General features: G+C 43.2%; 1 protein-coding gene across 5 annotated transcripts in view; it reads left to right on the top strand.

Annotated features, from left to right (window-relative positions):
• The window catches only part of LOC139539505 (nexilin-like), a 35118-nt gene that overhangs the window by 5090 nt on the left and 7303 nt on the right, over positions 1-22725 (top strand). For 4 of the 5 annotated variants that reach the window (XM_071342529.1, XM_071342530.1, XM_071342528.1 and 1 more), the window contains exons 2-9: positions 6012-6591; positions 7105-7296; positions 7918-8002; positions 8272-8420; positions 11597-11794; positions 12039-12215; positions 20854-21042; positions 21234-21425. In XM_071342529.1, coding sequence (XP_071198630.1) covers positions 6058-6591; positions 7105-7296; positions 7918-8002; positions 8272-8420; positions 11597-11794; positions 12039-12215; positions 20854-21042; positions 21234-21425 — 1716 coding nt within the window. In that variant the 5' untranslated portion in view covers positions 6012-6057. Of the gene's footprint in view, positions 1-6011; positions 6592-7104; positions 7379-7917; positions 8003-8271; positions 8421-11596; positions 11795-12038; positions 12216-20853; positions 21043-21233; positions 21426-22725 lie in introns of those variants that run through there. The other variant, XM_071342533.1, reaches the window with a different exon arrangement.

Consider the following 22725-nt stretch of genomic DNA (forward strand, 5'->3'; position numbering starts at 1 on the left):
AAGGTGGCTGAGCTACAGCGGTGTTTGTCAGACCATGAGACATCGCAAAAATCAGTCTTCTAACGAATACATTTGAACGGTTTGGCCTCCAAATTATTATGGAAAAGGGAGACTCTCACGAACACGACGGTGTTCTCCGTTTTACTCTACGACTCCAAGTGTCGTTAGACTCATCTGAAGGTAACCCATACAAACTAATGGATTGTGCCAACAAAAATAAGGGGTTAAATATGTGTCCAAAACAACAAAAATATTTCCTGAGTTTTCTTATATCTCCTAGATATAGGAAATACACTTCAAAACCTTATTCATTTTGATTCATTTTTTGACTGTCTTATTTGACTGAAGAGGCACAATGCTCAAAATGTATCTTTCATGAGGATAACCAAAGAGAGAGACAATTGAGTGACTGAACTCATTGGAAGTCTGGTTTTAATCTCTACAACGGTGTTGTATGCACGTTTGAAGAAAAAAAAGTATGTTTCTATATTAGTATTAAGCTTGTTGTGCCATGAGGTGTAATAGATCATGATGAACGCATATCAAAAACCATCAGACAAATGACGTTCAACGAGGACAACATCCATTTCCACATTCATGCTTGTCAATGGAAAACACTAGTCCTGAATCTTTAGTTCTTTCAGTTTAAACTGTAGTTACTGCTGGTGGTTCGAACACTGTGGTTGAGAATGCCTGCTGAAGCGGTATATAATAGCAAATGCATAAAACAATGTTAAACTTTAAGACACCAGGCAAAAGGATTTCATTCTGCACTGGACAGGATTCAAATCATCAGAATGCTGTTTGGAAGCTTAAGAGAGAGGAAACTGCACCAATTTTGCACTAAATTGGACTCGAAACACCAAAATAGTGTTTTCAACCTGTTAGTGTTCCTAGTCCCTGGCAAGGTGTTGCACCATGTAACGTTTCAAAACGTCTCAGGATGATGTTTTTCAATTCTCCAACAAAGTTAAAGTTTTGTCTCCTTCAAGTTGGTGGCAGCTCAGCTGCCCTAAAATAACTTCATTTTAACAGTGTATTATAAAAATGCATGACATTATTATATTGTATTTTGGCAAAGGCCTACAACATCTTTGTAGAGAGATGGTGACTTGGACATTGTGTTTGCTTACTGTTTCCCCAAATTGTACCATTTTGTCTATTTGTGATTTGCACAGACACAATATTGTGATAAAAAGGGTATATTCATTTAATTGATATGAATTATAGACTTTATTATCATGCCTGGTTATCACAGCTGGATTGAAGAGGGCAGTGCAGTCTGTTGACCAGCTCCACAGCTGTGACAGACATTCTGAACCCAGTCTAATGATTCATTGAACAGAGGGAAACATAGCCAGTCGAGATAACCTCTTAGAAAGTAGTCTTGAGATTCATATTTTGGTAAAATCAAGTTAATTACCTGCTACTCTCTCTGTTCTCAACCTTCAGACTGGTAATCCACACCATCAACATCATAGTAGTTGTCGCAATCAAAGTAATTGCTGTGATATGTGCCAACGCAGCTGTTCATCAGGTGTGTAATGTGAGATTGATCTAACTCAAAGTCTAACTATACACTGTTAATTAAGTATGCCTGTTAATCAACAAATCAACATTTGGTACATTTAGGTCTACCCTTCAAGTTTTCAATCCATGAATCAATGAAATCAATCAAATGTTATTTGATGGCCTGTTTCTTTTTATTAAGCACTTGTTAACCCCAAACCTCCCTGACTGTTTACTTCAGTATCATTACCAAGTGAATTGATGAGAATACATTCTACATTTAGCTTACATTTCTAACACACTGATAAACAGTAACCTTTCTAGTGTCGGATGACTCTATGGCCAAATTATCTCTTGCTCATCCGATTGTCTGGGACTAAATCTGGTACTAAGTCTGGTACTAAGTCTGGTACTAAGTCTGGTACTAAGTCTAGTACGAAGTCTGGTACGAAGTCTGGTACGAAGTCTGGTACTAAGTCTGGTACGAAGTCTGGTACTAAGGCTGGTACTAAGGCTGGTACTAAGGCTTATGTTTTGTCAAGGGTCTGTTGGGTGACATGTGGCTACCGACCCTCGCTCTGTCCAACCGCATATCACTCATCAGAAATAGCCATGAACACATGGCCTGGACACACAAGCGGGCTATACTTAGCTCAGCATACTGAGGGGTGGAGGTGGAGGACGAGCACCCCTTTCCTTCCCCAACTGTAGCAGCCATGAGGTGCCTGCCTCCCCAAACAGACACCCGCAAAACTCCAGCTGCTCTGCAAAAAAATACGTATTTATCATGTGATATTCTGTAGTGTATTGATCAATCGCATGTATTTTATAGAGCTTTTTTACAGCAGTTATCACAAAGTGCTTCACAGTACACTTTGTTTGCTGTACAGTATGAATATATGTAGGGTACACTCTTCAGTTTGTCCCCATAGCGGAACCCTTTTTGGTGCTGGGTAGACCCTTTCTAGAACCCTCTATGGATGGTTCTTCAAAGATCCCCCTGTATATATACTGAATAAAAATATAAACTCAATATGCAACAATTTCAAAGATTTTACAGAGTTATAGTTCATATAAGGAAATCAGTCAAATGAAATAAATGCATTAGGCCCTAGTCTATGGATTTTACATGACTGGGCAGGGGTGCAGCGAATCAGAATTAATTTTCACCAACAAAATGGCTTTGTTACAGACATAAATACTTGTGTTGTGTGGGAAAAATTTACATTTTAAATTGACCTTTTATTATCCCCAGCACAAGGTGCACCTGTGGAATCATGCTGTTTAATTAGCTTCTTGATTCGCCACACCTGTCAGGTGGATGGATTATTTTAGCTAAGGACAAATGCTCACTAACAGGGATGTAAACATATTTGTGCACAAAATTTGAGAGAAATAAGTGTGAAAATTTGTGCAAGTGGAACATTTCTGGGATTTTTTATTTCAGCTCATGAAACATGGGCCAACACTTTACATGCTGCGTTTATATTTTTGTTCAGTGTAGTTCTGCCTAGAACCCTATATGAAAGGTTGTGCTTATAACCGTCTACGAAGGGTCCTCCCAATAACCATTTTATCATCTAAAGATTATTCCTAGAACTTCTATGAATGGTTCCCCCAGCCTTATTAGCCTTTAAAATGCTATTATTTATGACAATAGATTATATACGTCATAAGGACTTTCTTTGAGGGCCTAGTTATACCCTAACACAGTGGTGTTAGAGAAAATCCTGGTTGACAGGTCACATTAGGCCTGCAAATCACATTATGCTGGCTTGCAAAGTGACGTGTAATTCCTATTGGAATCCAGCCAGAGTTAGGATATCCAACAAGTGGAAATGTTAATCACCTGTAACTTGCATTCTGCATGACTACCAGAATAGGGAAGATTGAATACTGAGACTACCTCAATCATCTAAACTGGAAAAACCATCTCAGTAACGGGTCCAATAAATCAAATTACTAATAGATTGGATTATTTTTTACAAACTGTATATTTTTTATCTTCCTGTAGCATAAAACTAATCAACCAATCAATGTACATGCAAAAACACAGAGATTACCGTAAAACAAACAATTCTGAAAATCTCCATGCAATAGAGCATCCTGGGAAATATTATAGTTGGTTTTATGTAGAACCCTTCTAGCCTTCCAAAGAACCCTTCTTGCCTTCCAAAGAATCATCAACGAACCCTTTCTTCCAAAAACACTTCTTAGGATGTTAAAGGTTCAAGGTAGAACCCTCTGCCTTACAAAAAACTCTTGTCTTCCAAAAAGGGTTCTTCAGATCAAAATGGTTCTTGGTAGAAATTTTTTAAGAGGGTAGTGAAACAGATACAGATATTAAAAGTTACACACATTATTGAAGTCCATACATGTATAGGCTAGTCACTTACCACACCAGATTTCAGAAAGGGCACTACATAATGTTTACTGGTAAAATTGTTGTCCTAGTTTTGCATTCGGTATAGGGCATTCAATAAACTCAATCTGAAGTTCATCATTGGTAGAAATGTTTCACCATTACGTTGCACGTCTTTGAGGAAAACTGAGGTGAATGAGACTATATTTTGCTCGTGTTTTTCTTTAGAGTATGTTTAATGATGGGGCAGAGGAGCCTCATAAACATTTTTAAGGGATATACAGTGCATTTGTAAAGTATTCAGACCTCTTGACTTTTTCCAAATTTTGTTAAGTTACAGCCTTATTCTAAAATGGACTAAATCATTTCCCCCCCTCATCAATCTACACACAGTACCCCATAATGACAAAACAAAAACAGGTTTTTAGAAATGTTTGCTAATTTATAAAAAAAATAAAAAATGAAATATCACATAAGTATTCAGACCGTGGCGTTAAGTGTTGTGGTGGAGTAACGAAAATGGAAGATTCCCTGTGTCTGTGACGCCCGCCGTTTGGTGCGACACAGACCCGGTCCCGAGCATGGTGAAACTGAGAAGACACTGTCTGTCCTATTGAGTTTTGAAGCAGAGTATGAGGTGGCGGTGCTATCTAGTGGGGGAGCAGCCTTAGAAGTTGATGTTGCAGACACAAAAATGATTAAAGGAACGAAAATGGTATAACTTGAGAAGGCAAGAACGAGATGTACAGCGCATTCGAAAGTGTATATAAAGCATTTAGAAAATAATACATTTACATAAGTATTTAGACCCTTTACTCAGTACTTTGTTGAATCATCTTTGGCAGCGATTACAGCCTTGAATCTTCTTGGACTTGGCACACCTGTATTTGGGGAGTTTCTCCCATTCTTCTCTGCAGATCCTCTCAAGCTCTGCCAGGTTGGATGGGGAGCGTCGCTGCATAGCTATTTTCAAGTCTCCAGAGATGTTCGATCGGGTTCAAGTCCGGGCTCTGGCTGGGCCACTCAAGGACATTCAGAGACTTGTCCTGAAGCCACTCCTGCGTTGTCTTGGCTGAGGTCCTGAGCGCTCTGGAGCAGGTTTTCATCAAGGATCTCTCTATACTTTGCTCCGTTCAATCATGCCTCGATCCTGACTAGTCTCTCAGCCGCTGAAAAACATTGCCACAGCATGATGCTGCCACCACCATGCTTCACCGTAGGGATGGTGCCAGGTTTCCTCCAGATGTGACGCTTGGCATTCAGGCCAAAGAGTTCAATCTTGGTTTCATCAGACCAGAGCATCTTGTTTCACATGGTCTGAGAGTCCTTTAGTGGGCATTTGGCAAACTCCAAGCTGGCTGTTATGTGCTTTTTACTGAGAAATGGCTTCCGTCTGGCCACTCTACCATAAAGGCCTGAAGTGCTGCAGAGATGGTTGTCCTTCTGGAAGGTTCTCCCATTTTTACAGAGGAACTCTAGAGCTCTGTCAGAGTGACCATTGGGTTCTTGGTCACCTCCCTGACCAAGACCCTTCTCCTGCGGTTGCTCAGTTTGGCTGGGTCGGCCAGCTCTAAGAAGAGTCTTAGTGGTTCCAAACTTCTTTCATTTAAGAATGATGGAGGCCATTGTGTTCTTGGGGACCTTCAAAGCTGCAGAAATGTTTTGGTACCCTTCCCCAGAGCTGTGCCTCGACACAATCCTGTCTCGGATTACGACTTGGTTTATGCTCTGGCATGCACTGTCAACTGTGGGATAGACAGGTGTGTGCCTTTCTAAATCATGTCCAATCAATTGAATTGACCACAGGTGGACTCCAATCAAGTTGTAGAAACATCTCAAGGATGATCAATGGAAACAGGATGCACCTGAGCTCAATTTTAAGTGTCATAGCAAAGGGTCTGAATACTTATGTAAATAAGGTATTTGTGTTTTTTTTCACTTTGTCATGATAGGGTATTATTGTGTGTAGATGAATACATCTAAGAATATGGCTGTAACTTTTAAAAAATGTGGGAAAGGGGAAGGGGTCTGAATACTTTCCGAATGCACTGTAAGTTATGAATAATACATGATTATGTGAAGAGAAAGATGTTTGTTGTTATTGTACCATACCATAATGGTGTTTTAATTTTTTTGACAGGTAACATTTGAAGAGGGCCCTGTTAATTTGTCAGCGTGGCGTGAACATGACTGAGGTAGCACAAAATATTGCTGATGTCGCATACGACATGACTGATGTGGCACATGATGTGTGTGATGAAGCACACGAAATGAGTGATAAAGAGAACAACGACGACATGAACGAGTTGCATGGCCACGTGGCACACAAAGAGGACGATGTGGAACACGACAAGCATGATTTGGCACACAAAGACAATGTGGCATACAAAAATAACGATGTGTCCCATGACGAACATGATGAGGCACAAGAAAAGAATGAGGCGCACAATGACCATGAGGAAGAAGTTCACACCGAAGAGGATGAGGTTCACACAGAGCCCGAGGAAGAGGAGGAGGAAGAAGATGAGGCACACGACAGGAATGATGTGGAGCACAAAGAAAATTATACAGTTAAGGACAAGGCAAGGCAAAGGTCAAGATCCAGGAAAGACAAGAACGATGTGGCACAAAATGGAGTGGCACATGACATGAACGATGAGTCAGAGAAAGAAGAGAAGGACCAGTCACAGAACGTATCTGAGGTGGCTCTGAAACAAAAGGTGAGGCACGGCCCTTTGTGTTCATCCTGCTATCAACAGTTGAAATGGAAAGATGTGATATGTACTTTGCTTCTGGATAGATTTACCATTCAAAAGAGTCAATCTGAAGTGTAGCACGTTGCTGAGTCAACCACAGATGTTACACTAGGGCAGGGATGGGCAACTGGCCAGCTGTGGGCCATAACACCCCGCTTTTGTAGGCTCATGGATCATTTTGATTAGGGTCCCCAAAAGGCTAGGGCCGGCTCTGACTACATGTGTGGGTAAGAATTTGGGTACGCAGACCTGCTAGCCACTGCGGCCCCTCGTGATGAGTTCAGATTTTTTGTGGCCCCCACCCCCATCAAAGTTGCCTATCCTTGCATTAGGGATTGACGGCCTGTAGATCTTTCATAACGTTTCTGTAACGTTCAGCTAAATAGCACTATTCAAAACGTCTCTTTTAGATCTGAGAACCACACTCCTATATAAGAACCTTAGCAATTCATTTCTTGTATTTTCGTCTTCCTCCAGAGACTTCTGCGCTCCAAAAAGCCGGTGGCCAGGAGCTACGTGCCCCAGATCGGTAAGGCTGACGTGAAGAACAAGTTTGAGGCCATGCAGAAGGCCAGGGAGGAGCGCAACAGTAGGAGGAGCCTAGAGGAGCACCAGAAAAGGAAGGAGCAGTACGTCAAGGAGAGAGAATACAACCGCAGGAAGCAACAGGTCGGCGGTCAAACACCGAGAGAGTTAACCCCAACTAACTGTGACCTGCATGGCATGGAGCACGAGCCTCAACAACAGCAGTGTGGGTGTACTGGAAAAGTCATATCAGCATCATATCACTTTGCACAAAAAAATCTCAACGTTCTATTGAAATATCTTAACAATTATGTTATAGATGTGCTTGGTTTGTGCTTATGTCAATTTAGGGCAAACTTATACCCAAAACATGGGGATAATTGAGAACATACTAAATACATTTTCTATTTTACGCATGTTGTCCGTTATTACAAGCTGTATCACAGGAAAATTATAGTAAAACAAGCAACGTCTGATACAAGGGTGGAACACCTTGATACTCAGCAGGAGGGAAGAAAACGCCCTGTACTGTCGTAGCCAACTCTTAGAGACCGGATGCCTAAGTGTTGATCTCCCCCTATGTCACAACCGCATGATCCAATCAGAGGCCTCCCTGTGGGTCACATGCTCGTGCTATTTGACCAGATTAGGGCCTTGAGTACTTTCTGGGCCCAGCATGGCTCCTGAGGTGGCCAGCGTGCAGAGCAGATGATCCCAGATAAACTGGTAACCTCTCAGCAACGCTCTCCCTCTGATCCACCACAGATAAAAGAACTACTCGCCTCCAGTGATGAGGAGGAGGAGGTGAAGCCGGCCAAGGTAGAGAAATCCTACGTCCCCAAGATCACAGGTAGGAAATGGGGGGCAGGTGGGCTGGGAGAGGGCTGAGGAGGAGGGTGCTGTCCTAATCCTCATCTCACCCATTGGGTTGTATTCATTAGGCAACAAATGGAAGGAAACAGACTGAAACAGGGTGAGACTACCTGGACCTAACCAATAATTAACACTCATTGTCATGTTCCATTGCAAACTGTTGTAAAACGTTGTGGGGCTAATGAACACAACCCTGGTGTTTGTACTGTGGTCTCATCATCACCATGTGGGGTCTACACTCTACAGGCAGTGTGAAGGGGAAGTTTGCCGAGATGGAGAAGCAGAGACAAGAGGAGGAGAGGAAACGGATGGAGGAGGAGAGGAAGAAGCGCGCCGCCCAGGACATCATGGAGAAAGCGAAGATGCAGAAGGAGCTGGCCAAGAAAGCCGCAGAGGTAAGACTGCGGGATTCCTTCGTTGGGCCAGAGGTAAACTGTAATGTAGCCTATAAGGGAAGCGGTACATCAGGGCTGGATTGCTCAATCGCTGCCCCCATTGAGGGACTGGCCTCCACCTCTGTGTAATCAGTCAGGTAATCCTCAACTGCCACCTGGATGATGTATTTTAAGTGCCATTTGAAAGGCTAACAGTTGCTGTAATGGACTTGACTGGTGCTGCAATCCATTGCAGCTCCGAGAGCACATATCGTGTCTGATACAGTATATACTATCAGAGATACAGTACCGGTCAAAGGTTTTAGAACACCAACTCATTCAAGGGTTTTCTTAATTTTTTACTATTTTCTACATTGTAGAATAATAGTGAAGAGATCAAAACTATGAAATAACACATGGAATCATGTAGTAACCAAAAAAGTGTTAAAAAAACAAAATATTTTATATTTGAGATTCTTCAGAGTAGCCACCCTTTGCCTTGATGACAGATTTGCACACTCCTGGCATTCTCTCAACCAGCTTCATGAGGTAGTCACCTGGAATGCATTTCAATTAACAGGTGTGCCTTCTTCAAATAATTTATTTCCTTCTTAATGTGTTTGAGCCAATCAGTTGTGTTGTGACAAGGTAGGGGGATATACAGATGATAGCCCTATTTGGTAAAAGAGCAAGTCTATATTATGGCAAGAACAGCTCAAATAAGCAAAGAGAAATGACAGTCCATCATTACTATCAAGCGCTATGATGAAACTGGCTCTCATGAGGACCGCCACAGGAATGGAAGACCCAGAGTTACCTCTGCTGCAGAGGATAAGTTCATTAGAGTTACCAATAAATGCTTCACAGAGTTCAAGTAACAGACACATCTCAACATCAACTGTTCAGAGGAGACTGTGTGAATCAGGCCTTCATGGTTGAAATGCTGCAAAGAAACCACTACTAAAGGACACCAATAAGAAGAGACGTGCTTGGGCCAAGAAACACGAGAAATGGACATCAGACCGATGGAATGTGTCCTTTGGTCTGGAGTCCAAATTTGATATTTTTGGTTCCAACCGCTGTATCTTTGTGAGACGCGGTGTGGGTGAACGGATAATCTCTGCATGTGTATTTCCCACCGTAAAACATGTAGGAGGTGTTATGGTGTGGGGGTGCTTTGCTGGTGACACTGTCTGTGATTTAACCAGCATGGCTACCACAGCATTCTGCAGAGATGCGCCCTCCCATCTGGTTTGGCTTAGTGGGACTATCATTTGTTTTCAACAGTACAATGACCCAAAACACACCTCCAGGCGTTGTAAGGGCTATTTGACCAAGAAGGAGAGTGATGGAGTGCTGCATCAGATGACCTGGCCGCCACAATCCCCTGACCTCAACCAAATTGAGATGGTTTGGGATGAGTCGGACCGCAGATTGAAGGAAAAACAGCCAACAAGTGCTCAGCATTTGTGGGAACTCCTTCAAGACTGTTGGAAAAGCATTCCAGGTGAAGCTGGTTGAGAGAATGCCAAGTGTGTGCAAAGCTGTCATCAAGGAAAAGGGGGGCTATTTGACGAATTTCAAATCTAAAATATATTTTGATTTGTTTAACACGTTTATAGTTTTGATGTCTTCACTATTATTCTACAATGTAGAATTGTGAAAATTGAGCATAATTGTGAAAATAAAGAAAACCCTTGAATGAGTAGGTGTTCTAAAACTTTTAATAGGTAGTGTATATCATATAAGTCTTCAGATGTGTCATCACACAGCCTTCTTCAGATACAGGCCTTAGAATGTGCCATAAACTGAAATAGGCTGGCTGCTTTAAGAAGCATTCAGCGCTAGCTGTGCATTAAAGCTAGGCTAGCCTCTGCCACGGGCTTTCATCTCACCTTTGGTATGACGTTGGAAGCCGAGCCTAACGCTAGGCTAGCTGTAGTTGTACAGCTAGCCTAGCTGTAGTTGTAGCCATGCCAAACTGGATTGAAGCCAGCCCTTCATTATCAAATCGATTTGTTGACCTAGATACAACAAGGTACTGGATGGTTACAAGTAATAACACATTTTGTTCAAATTTATAATGCAAATTTCAAATATACAATAGAAAACATTCATGTTATTCTTTCAAATTCAATTTGAAATACACCTGCTAATACACCTGTGGCACCTGCTAACCTTTGCGTGCCATTTCAAGATCACTCTAATGAATATGTTAATGACCTTGTACTAGATAGGGAATTACATAGTACTTACTACTACTAGACTAATTCTAATGTAATTAAATTAAAGAAAAGTGGTACTGAATGTACTTTCTATCTTGGCACAAGGCAATTACAGAGATGTTCCAATATAGTTACGCTGACAAAGCCTATTGAAAGGGTTTCCTTTTTGTGGAAATACGTTTGGTTTGGCTGTGGATGGACAGGCTGCATGGATATTGTCTGTTTATATTCAGTGCTTACTGTTCACACAGTGTTGTTATTAGTTCTACTCCACTGAATTACAGTCATTTGTCTCTTGAACATGATGAAAGCTGGATAAACCTATCTCTTCATTGTCTCCTTTCACTGCAACCTACTGCATGTATCTATACTGTAAAAGTTTGTGAAAACTTGGGGAATTCTTCCTGGTTTATTGAGCCAGGGAGGTAGCTTCAATCGGAGCCAGTACTGACTGAGTGGGATAGAAACAACTGGGCTAATGAGTTCTACTGCTGCTGCTTGAGCCACAGACACTGCCGGGTATAGACAGCATGTGACTGGTAACTGTTTCCCACACCACTGACTGTCTAAATTAGCCCCTGCCTCCCAGCTAGCTGACCGAATTAGACGCTCCTATCTTAGGGCTGACATTCACTGACAGGTCTACTGCAAATGTTGGCCATTACCAAAAGAATGTTCTCCTTCAAGGCCTATCTTCTGTGTGTGCGTGTGTGTGTGTGTGTGTGTATTTTGTTTGTGGGGATTTTATTTTTTAGTTGAGAGGTATCAACTAATAATTTCATAATGTATAACATAGGTTTAGTCCATTACTTGAATAAACACGACCACTTCAGCATTTGTAAAGTTCACAGACCAGGAAATGGTTTGTTTTGTTGATGTTTGATGTGCTAAATGAAGTACCTTCTTGTCTTATCGTATTTTATGTTATTGTAATTTACTCTTCTAACAATGGCTTTTGTCCATTTATGTCAGGAGGGAGATGACACCATCCTGGTCCGTGTGGTGCCGGCCAAGCCGTCACGACCTCCAGGCAGGATCAAGATGAACTTTGAGGACCTGGAGAAGAACCGCGAGGAAGAGCAGAAGAAGAGGACAGAGGAGGAGAAGAAGAAGCGCTACAACGAGAACAGGCGCTCCTTCCGCGAGGCCAAGCGGAGCTCGGTCGTCCAGGTGAGCTGAGGAGAACCGCTCCCATAGGCTTCGGCAGGACTGGCAGCACAGCTGTTTCTACAAATCTAATATTTCAGGAAAGAGATTATATCGGTGTCAATACTTCATGGTGGTCTAGGTGTAGATTGAGCATAGGTGTTTCTAGGAAAATCTAATATTTCATGAAAGCTATTATATTCTGTCTGTGTCAATACTTCATGTGGATATGGTGGTCTCTGATGTAGACTGATTGTGTCAACACCAGGATGAGGACGAGGAACAGCCCACAGAGAAGGAGCAGGTGACTCCTGGGAAGCTAAAAATGACGTTTGAGGAGGCTGAGAAGGAGAGGCAGGAATGCCTGAGAAAGCAGGCAGAGAGGGAGGCTAAACGACGTCTGCAGGACGAGAAGAAAGCCTTTGAGGAGGCCAAGCTGGAAATGGTGACTGATCTTATAAAATATCTTATTCACTTATTAGCACATCACATTTCAATGTCCTGTTCTTTCCTTGTGAGAGCTGAGATACATCATTTCAGTGCTAGATCAACCTTGGAGGTAAATTAGCAGTGGCATTCTGTGTCAACCCTGCACATTCCCTTTGCAAACCCTTACATTTAGTGCTTTCCTCTTGTGCTTTTGAAGTTGACTTGTGCTGTCTTTGATAATACTTTAAAAAATGTATCTGTCAGAGCTTGAATGTTGTTGTGTAATGTAAAGTCAGCAAAAAAAGAAACGTAACTTTTACTGGATCCTGTGTTTCAAAGATAATTCGTAAATATCCAAATAACTACCCATATCTTCATTGTAAAGGGCTTAAACACTGTTTCCCATGCTTGTTCAATGAACCATAAACAATTAATGAACATGCACCAGTGGAATGGTTGTTAAGACACTAACAGCTTACAGACGGTAGGTGCCTAAGACAGCGCTACAGGGAGACAGGACGGACAGCTGATCGTCCTCGCAGTGGCAGACCACGTGTAACAACACCTGCAACAACAACTGCCGAGTTACACCAGGAACGCATAATCCCTCCATCAGTGCTCAGACTGTCCGCAATAGGCTGAGAGAGGCAGGACTGAGGGCTTGAAGTGAGGCAGGTCCTCCCTAGACATCACTGGCAACAACGTCAACTATGGACACAAACCCACCATCGCTGGACCAGACAAGACTGGCAAAAAGTGCTCTTCACTGACGAGTCGCGGTTTTGTCTCACCAGGGGTGATGGTCAGATTCGCATTTATCATCGAAGGAATGAGCGTTACACCGAGGCCTTTACTCTGGAGCGGGATCGATTTGGAGGTGGAGGGTCCGTCATGGTCGAATCCAAGATGTCGTAGCAGTTCAGACGTCTTTGTCTTGTTGTGTCCCATGTATATATATTTTATTTTACCTTTATTTATCTAGGCAAGTCAGTTAAGAACAAATTCTTATTTTCAATGACAGCCTAGGAACAGCCTTGTTCAGGGGCAGAACGACAGATTTGTACCTTGTCAGCTTGGGGATTCAATCTTGCAACCTTTCGGTTACTAGTCCAACACTCTAACCACTAGGCTACGCTGCCGCCCCATATATTTTTTCCTCCGTATATATTTGGAGGTGGAGGGTCCGTCATGGTTCGAATCCAAGATGGCGTAGCAGTTCAGACGTCTTTGTCTTTGTGTTGTCGTGTCCCGTGTATATATATATACAGTGGGGAGAACAAGTATTTGATACACTGCCGATTTTGCAGGTTTTCCTACTTACAAAGCATGTAGAGGTCTGTAATTTTTATCATAGGTACACTTCAACTGTGAGAGACGGAATCTAAAACAAAAATACAGAAAATCACATTGTATGATTTTTAAGTAATTAATTTGCATTTTATTGCATGACATAAGTATTTGATACATCAGAAAAGCAGAACTTAATATTTGGTACAGAAACCTTTGTTTGCAATTACAGAGATCATACGTTTCCTGTAGTTCTTGACCAGGTTTGCACACACTGCAGCAGGGATTTTGGCCCACTCCTCCATACAGACCTTCTCCAGATCCTTCAGGTTTCGGGGCTGTCGCTGGGCAATACGGACTTTCAGCTCCCTCCAAAGATTTTCTATTGGGTTCAGGTCTGGAGACTGGCTAGGCCACTCCAGGACCTTGAGATGCTTCTTACGGAGCCACTCCTTAGTTGCCCTGGCTGTGTGTTTCGGGTCGTTGTCATGCTGGAAGACCCAGCCACGACCCATCTTCAATGCTCTTACTGAGGGAAGGAGGTTGTTGGCCAAGATCTCGCGATCCATGGCCCCATCCATCCTCCCCTCAATACGGTGCAGTCGTCCTGTCCCCTTTGCAGAAAAGCATCCCCAAAGAATGATGTTTCCACCTCCATGCTTCACGGTTGGGATGGTGTTCTTGGGGTTGTACTCATCCTTCTTCTTCCTCCAAACACGGCGAGTGGAGTTTAGACCAAAAAGCTCTATTTTTGTCTCATCAGACCACATGACCTTCTCCCATTCCTCCTCTGGATCATCCAGATGGTCATTGGCAAACTTCAGACGGGCCTGGACATGCGCTGGCTTGAGCAAGGGGACCTTGCGTGCGCTGCAGGATTTTAATCCATGACGGCGTAGTGTGGTACTAATGGTTTTCTTTGAGACTGTGGTCCCAGCTCTCTTCAGGTCATTGACCAGGTCCTGCCGTGTAGTTCTGGGCTGATCCCTCACCTTCCCCATGATCATTGATGCCCCACGAGGTGAGATCTTGCATGGAGCCCCAGACCGAGGGTGATTGACCGTCATCTTCAACTTCTTCCATTTTCTAATAATTGCGCCAACAGTTGTTGCCTTCTCACCAAGCTGCTTGCCTATTGTCCTGTAGCCCATCCCAGCCTTGTGCAGGTCTACAATTTTATCCCTGATGTCCTTACACAGCTCTCTGGTCTTGGCCATTGTGGAGAGGTTGGAGTCTGTTTGATTGAGTGTGTGGACAGGTGTCTTTTATACAGGTAACGATTTCAAACAGGTGCAGTTAATACAGGTAATGAGTGGAGAACAGGAGGGCTTCTTAAAGAAAAACGAACAGGTCTGTGAGAGCCACATTCTTACTGGTTGGTAGGTGATCAAATACTTATGTCATGCAATAAAATGCAAATTAATTACTTAAAAATCATACAATGTGATTTTCTGGATTTTTGTTTTAGATTCCGTCTCTCACAGTTGAAGTGTACCTATGATAAAAAGTACAGACCTCTACATGCTTTGTAAGTAGGAAAACCTGCAAAATCGGCAGTGTATCAAATACTTGTTCTCCCCACTGTATATTTCCTTCATATATATTTCGTATATATTTTTAATATTTTTAACCTCAATTTCAACATACTCTCCTGCAACCCGTCTCACCCAATGTGGTATGGATCTGCTATTTTCTATACTTTAGAACCGGAACCTCCAACAGAAGCTAGCCAGCCAACTAGCTATTAGCTTGTAGCGGTCATCAGCTAACCTTAGCCCGGTCAACTCCTGCCAGTCTGCACAGCGCGATTCAACCCAGAGCATACCGGACTGCTTTTTCTCCACATCTTCGGATTTCTACCGTAAGCTCTGAACCTTTTGACCTGGATCATCGCAGCTAGCTAGCTGCTATCTGAGTGGCTACCCCTGGCTAACGTCTCTGTCCCGAAGCAAGCACCAGTTAGCCTGGAACTAGCCTCGTGCTAGGCCCATCTCCCTGTAAGCGGAAGAGGTCCATCAGCCACTCCTTGGGCTACAATACCTATTTTGCCAATTGGCCTGGACCCCTTTTACTGCTGACACGGAGCCCCGCCGATCCATCAAGACTGGTCTACCGACATAATCCGCCCGATGGAGTTTCAACAGGCTCCTCCATCGAGACGTCCCCAGAAGGCCCATCCGCTAGCCTGCTAGCCGCGGCCCGCTAGCTGTCTAGAGCATATCGGACTGTTAGCTGAAGAGGTCCATCAGCCACTCCTTGGGCTACAATACCTATTTTGCCATTTGGCCTGGACCCTTTTACTGCCTACACGGAGCCCTGCCAATCCATCACGACTGGTCTGCCGACGTAACCGTCGTAACCGTCGTAGGCCTCCAAAAATCCTGACATTTCCATCCCTAACTATAGCATTTTACGACAAGATAGAACTGCCAAAGAGGGAAGAGTTGCAATCTACTGCAGAGATAGCCTGCAGAGTTCTGTCATACTATCCAGGTCTGTGCCCAAACAATTCAAGCTTCTACTTCTAAAAATCCACCTTTCCAGAAACAAGTCTCTCACCGTTGCCGCTTGTTATAGACCACCTTCTGCCCCGAGCTGTGCCCTGGGCACCATATGTGAATTGATTGCCCCCCATCTATCTTCAGAGCTCGAACTGTTAGGTGACCGAAACTGGGATATGCTTAACACCACGGCCGTCCTACAATCTAAGCTAGATGTCCTCAATCTCACACAAATTACTTCAGCGAGCAGGCCTTTCTAATCGACCTGGCCTGGGTATCCTGGAAGGATATTGACCTCATTCCGTCAGTAGAGGATGCCTGGTTATTCTTTAAAATTGCTTTCCTCACCATCTTAAATAAGCATGCCCCATTCAAAAAATTTAGAATCAGGAACAGATATAGCCCTTGGTTCACTCCAGACCTGACTGCCCTTGACCAGCACAAAAACATTCTGTGGCATACTGCATTAGCATCGAATAGCCCCCGCGATATGCAACATTTCAGGGAAGTTAGGAACCAATATACACAGGCAGTTAGGAACGCAAAGGCTAGATTTTCAAAGAGAAAATTGCATCCTTTAGCACAAACTCCAAAAAGTTCTGGGACACTGTAAAGTCCAAGGAGAATAAGATCACCTCCTCCCAGCTGCCCACTGCACTGAGGCTAGGAAACACTGTCACCACCGGTAAATCCACTATAATTGACAATTCCAATAAGCATTTTTCTACGTCTGGCCATGCTTTCCACCTGGCTACCCCTACCCCGGTCAACAGCCCTGCACACCCCACAGCAACTTTCCCAAGCCTCCCACATTTCACCTTCACCCCTATCCAGATAGCTGATGTTCTGAAAGAGTTGCAAAATCTGGACCCCTACAAATTAGCTGGGCTAGACAATCTGGACCCTCTCTTTCTTTAATTATTCATTGCAATTGTTGCAATCCCTATTAGTAGCCTGTTCAACCTCTCTTTCGTATCGTCTGAGAAAGATTGGAAAGCTGCTGCGGTCATCCCCCTCTTCAAAGGGGGAGACACTCTAGACCCAAACTGTTACAGACCTATATCTATCTTTCTAAGGTCTTCGAAAGCCAAGATAACGAACAGATCACCGACCATTTTGAATCACACCGTACCTTCTCCGCTATGCAATCTGGTTTCCGAGCTGGTCATGGGTGCACCTCAGCCATGCTCAAGGTCCTAAACGATATCATAACCGCCATCGATAAAAGACAATACTGTGCAGCCGTATTCATCAACCTGGCCAAGGATTCGACTGTCAATCACCACATTCTTATCGGCAGATTCCACAGCCTTGCTTTCTCAAATGACTGCCTCGCCTGGTTCACCAACTACTTCTCAGACACAGTTCAGTGTGTCAAATCGGAGGGCCTGCTGTCCGGACCTCTGTCAGTCTCTATGGGGGTGCCACAGGGTTCAATTCTCTGGCCGACTCTTTTCTCTGTATACATCAATGATGTCGCTCTTGCTGGTGGTGATTCTCTGATCCACCTCTACGCAGACGACACCATTCTGTATACTTCTGGACCTTCTTTGGACACTGTGTTAACTAACCTCCAGACGAGCTTCAATGCCATACAACTCTCCTTCTGTGGCCTCCAACTGCTCTTATATGCAAGTAAAACTAAATGCATGCTCTTCAACCGATCGCTGCCCACACCTGCCCGCCCGTCCAGCATCACTACTCTGGACGGTTCTGACTTAGAATATGTGGACAATTACAAATACCTAGGTGTCTGGTTAGACTGTAAGCATCTCCAATCCAAAATGAAATCTCGAATCGGCTTCCTATTTCGCAACAAAGCATTCTTCACTCATGCTGCCAAACATACCCTCGTAAAACTGACTATCCTACCGATCCTTGACTTCAGCGATGTCATTTACAAAATAGCCTCCAACACTCTACTCAGCAAATTGGATGCAGTCTATCACAGTGCCATCTGTTTTGTCACCAAAGCCCCATATACTACCCACCACTGCGACCTGTATGCTCTCGTTGGCTGGCCCTCGCTTCATATTCGTTGCCAAGCCCACTGGCTCCAGGCCATCTACAAGTCTCACAGATCATTGCACCTGTACATAGCCCAGTTGTAAATACCCCATCCAACTACCTCATCTCCATATTGTTATTTTCTTTTTTTGCCCCTTTGACCCCAGTGTCTCTACTTGCACATTCATCTTCTGCACATCTGTCACACCAGTGTTTAATTGCTAAATTGTAATTACTTCGGCCTATTTATTGCCTTACCTCCCTAATCTTACCTCATTTGCACACACTGTATAGAGATTTTTCTTCTTCTATTGTGTTATTGACTGTACGTTTGTTTATTCCATGTGTAACTCTGTGTTGTTGTTTGTGTCGCACTGCTTTGCTTAATCTTGGCCAGGTCACAGTTGTAAATGAGAACTTGTTCTCAACTGGCCTACCTGGTTAAATAAAGGTGAAATTAAAAAATAAGCAAATATTATGGTCTGGGGCGGTGTGTCACAGCATCATCAGACTGAGCTTGTTGTCATTGCAGGCAATCGCAATGCTGTGCGTTACAGGGAAGATATCCTCCTCCCTCATGTGGTACCCTTCCTGCAGGCTCATCCTGTCATGACCCTCCAGCATGACAATGCCACCAGCCATACTGCTCGTTCTGTGCATGATTTCCTGCAAGACAGGAATGTCAGTGTTCTGCCATGTCCAGTGAAGAGCCCAGATCTCAATCCCATTGAGCACATCTGGGACCTGTTGGATTGGAGGGTGAGGGCTAGGGACATTCCCCCCAGAAATGTCCGGGAACTTGCAGGTGCCTTGGTGGAAGAGTGGGGTAACATCTCACAGCAAGAACTGGCAAATCTGGTGCAGTCCATGAGGAGGAGATGCACTGCAGTACTTAATGCAGCTGGTGGCCACACAGATACTGACTGTTACTTTTGATTTTGACCCCCCCTTTGTTCAGGGACACATTATTCAATTTCTGTTATTCACATGTCTGTGGAACTTGTTCAGTTCATGTCTCAGTTGTAGAATCTTGTTATGTTCATACAAATATTTACACATGTTAAGTTTGCTGAAAATAAATGCAGATGACAGTGAGAGGATGTTTCTTTTTTTGCTGAGTTTAATTATAGGAATGTAGTTATACAGGTTAAAATAGTATCATAAGCATTGCATAAGGTCCTTAATTAAAACTATCCATCACAAGTCCCCTTTTTTGAAAACTATACTGTAACTACACACATCTGTCAGAACATTCATAATGTGTATAGTATAGTTATAAAGGTTATTTAGTCAACTCCTTCATTAGGTGTTCTGAATCTCCTTTGGGCATTGAACCTGTTTTGTTATTGTGGTTGTTGTTGTTGTTATTGTGGTGGTTGTTGTTATTACTGTGTTCTAACCACCTGAGCTATCCAGTGCTTTGCAAAAGTATTCATTCCCCTTGGCATTTTTCCTATTTTGTTGCATTATAACCTGTAATTTAAATATATTTTTATTTGGATTTCATGTAATGGACATACACAAAATAGTCCAAATTGGTGAAGTGAAATGAAAAAAAGAAATGGTTTTAAAGAATGTCTAAAACTAAAAAAACTAAAAGTGGTGCGTGCATATGTATTCACCCCTTTGCTATGAAGTCCCTAAATATGATCTGGTCCAACCAATTACCTTTGGAAGTCACATAATTAGTTAAATAAAGTCCACCTGTGTGCAATCTAAGTGTCACATGATTTGTCACATGATCTCAGTATATATACAACGCCACTAAGGGGCACCACCATGCAAGCGGCACCATGAAGACCAAGGAGTTCTCCAAACAGGTCACAGTCAAAGTTGTGGAGAAGTACCGATCAGGGGCACCATTAAATCCATTGTAAAAAAAATGAAAGAATATGGCACCACAACAAACCTGCCAAGAGAGGGCCGCCCACCAAACTCACGGACCAGGCAAGGAGGGCATTAATCAGAGAGGCAACAAAGAGATCAAAGATAACCCTGAAGGAGCTGCAAAGCTCCACAGTGAAGACTCCCCAAACATATGGAAGAAGGTACTCTAGTCAGACCATCAAGGAAAACGCTATGTCTGGCGCAAACCCAACACCTCTCATCACCCTGAGAACACCATTCCTGCAGTGAAGCATGGTAGTGGCAGCATCATGCTGTGGGGATGTTTTTCATCGGCAGGGACTGGGATACTGGTCAGATTTTAAGGAATGATGGATGGCGCTAAATACAGGGAAATTCTTAAGGGAAACTTGTATGTCTTCCAGAGATTTAAGCTGGGACGGAGGTTCACCTTCCAGCAGGACAATGACCCTTAGCATACTGCTAAAGAAGCACTTGAGTGGTTTAAGGGGCAACATTTAAATGTCTTGGAATGGCCTAGTCAAAGCCCAGACCTCAATCCAATTGAGAATCTGTGGTATGACTTAAAGATTGCGGTACACCAGCAGAACCCATCCAACTTGAAGAGCTGGAGCAGTTTTGCCTTGAAGAATGGGCAAAAATCCCAGTGGCTAGATTTGCCAAGCTTATAGAGACATAACCCAAGAGACTTGCAGCTGTAATTGCTGCAAAAGGTGGCTCTACAAAGTATTGACTTTGGAGGGGTGAATAGTTATGCACGCTCAAGTTTTCAGTTTTTTTGTCTTATTTCTTGTTTGTTTCACAATGAAAAATATTTTGCATCTTCAAAGTGTTGTGTAAATCAAATGATACAAACCTCAACATTTTTTATTTTAATTCCAGGTTGTAAGGCAACAAAATAGGAAAAATGCCAAAGGGTTGAATACTTTCGCAAGCCACTGTATTTCCCTAGTCTTGGGCCTGGTGTGACTTTGGAACTGTATGTACTTGCAGGGAGAAGATGAGGAGGACTCACAAGGAGCTCAAGGCGAGAGAGAGGTCATCCAGCCTGGTAAACTGAGGTTGAGCTTCGAGGAGCTTGAGAAACAGAGGGTAGAGAATGAACGCAAAGCAGCAGAGGTTGAATACAAGAAACGAATGGAAGAGGAGAGGAAGGCTTTCGCCGAGGCCAGGAAAATCATGGTCAGTGAGTGTGATGTGATGGTCACTTCGCCTCGTCCCACATCTGTTTGTGCTGTCTTGCCAGCTCCTATGCCAAAAGTCCAGCACAAAGAGATCTGGGACCAGCCAGCTCCTTTTTTCTGTTTAATATTGTGAGCCCCGAGATGTCAGACACTAGTTTGAGCTCTCTCGTCGTTGTCCTCCTTCTCCAGATAGTGGATGAAGATGACGAGGTGTTGATGGCCATGCTGAACCTGGAGGGCAGCAAGCCAGGGAAGCTGTGTGTCAGCTTCGAGGACAAGGAGCGTCAGAGGAGAGAGGCGGAGGAGAAGAAAGCGGAGGAGGAGGCCAAGAGGAGGCTGGAGGAGGAGAAGAGGCTCTTCGCAGAAGCCCGCAAGAACATGGTAGGACTGGGTAACATAACCATAGAGATCCTACAATTTACTAGTGGAATTTGGTATCCTAGCAACATGACAAAAAAATCTGCCATCTTGGTCAGCAAAACGTTAATTCTAGAAATGGATCAAATATGGTATAACTATGGTAAAATAAAACAATACATTTGTGAATTATAGGATCTCTATGAACATACCTCTGCAGGCAGCACCAGCATGTAGCATATGAAGCCCTGCGCTAACATGTCGACTGAAGTAGGCTAAGTTCAGAAGAAGCATGTGAAAAGATTGAAATTATTTTGATTACTCATCATGAATAGAGCCATAGTGAGTAACGTTTCATAACTTGTTTTTGTGTGTGAATGTCACAAACGAATACCTTCAGTTTCCCATGCTGTGTGATGTTCTGGGCTCTGCTTGATCGGTGTCATCTGAGCACATAATCAATGTTATGGTCACACTTTAAACAAACTACAAATTACATTTGCTCATACATAATTTGTGAAGCATATATGTAGTCCTTATGAAGTGCTTTTGAATACTTCATTATCTTTTCATAAGTTAAGACGTTATAGTGTTAACACTTGAAGAGTTGTTCTTTTTTTTATTACTATAATTTATTTTGTGTATCATTTTTTTTTTTGGGGGGGATTTTATCCCCTTTCTATCCCCAATTCCAATCGTGTCTCATCGTTAGCACTCCCCAACGTGCTCGGAAGGGGAAGGTCGAGTCATGCGTCCCCCGAAATATGACCCGCCAAACCGTGCTTCTTAACACCTGCCCTTCTTAACCCGGAAGCCAGCCACACCAATGTGTCGGAGGAAACACTGTTCACCTGATGCCTGCAGGCACCCGGCTCTCCACAAGGAGTCGCTAGAGTGCAATGAGCCAAGTAAAGCCACCCCGGCCAAACCCTCCCCTAACTCGGACAATGCTGGGTCAATTGTGCACCGTCCTATGGGACTCACGATCACGGCCATTTGTGATACAGCCCGTGATTGAATCAAGGTCTGTAGTGCCTTAGACCGCTGCCCCACTCGGGGGTATATATATATTTTTTGAATTAAGTTTATTTCACGAAGCATATATAACAGTGTCATAAGCGCATCTTAAAGTGTCAATACAAAACTTGACCTTTTTTAAAATAAACTCTAATGTCAACTGGAATTACAGAGTTATGACTTGCCTGTCACAACCTATATATTGAACAACACTCGAAGTGTTACTGTTATGGTTGATTTAAAGTGTGACCAATGTTTCTACAATCTACTGAAAACTAACGCCAATATTAACATTTGAGGTAGGCTG

This window comes from Salvelinus alpinus, chromosome 15 (assembly GCF_045679555.1).
Source record: "Salvelinus alpinus chromosome 15, SLU_Salpinus.1, whole genome shotgun sequence".
NCBI classification, from domain to species: Eukaryota; Metazoa; Chordata; class Actinopteri; order Salmoniformes; family Salmonidae; genus Salvelinus; species Salvelinus alpinus.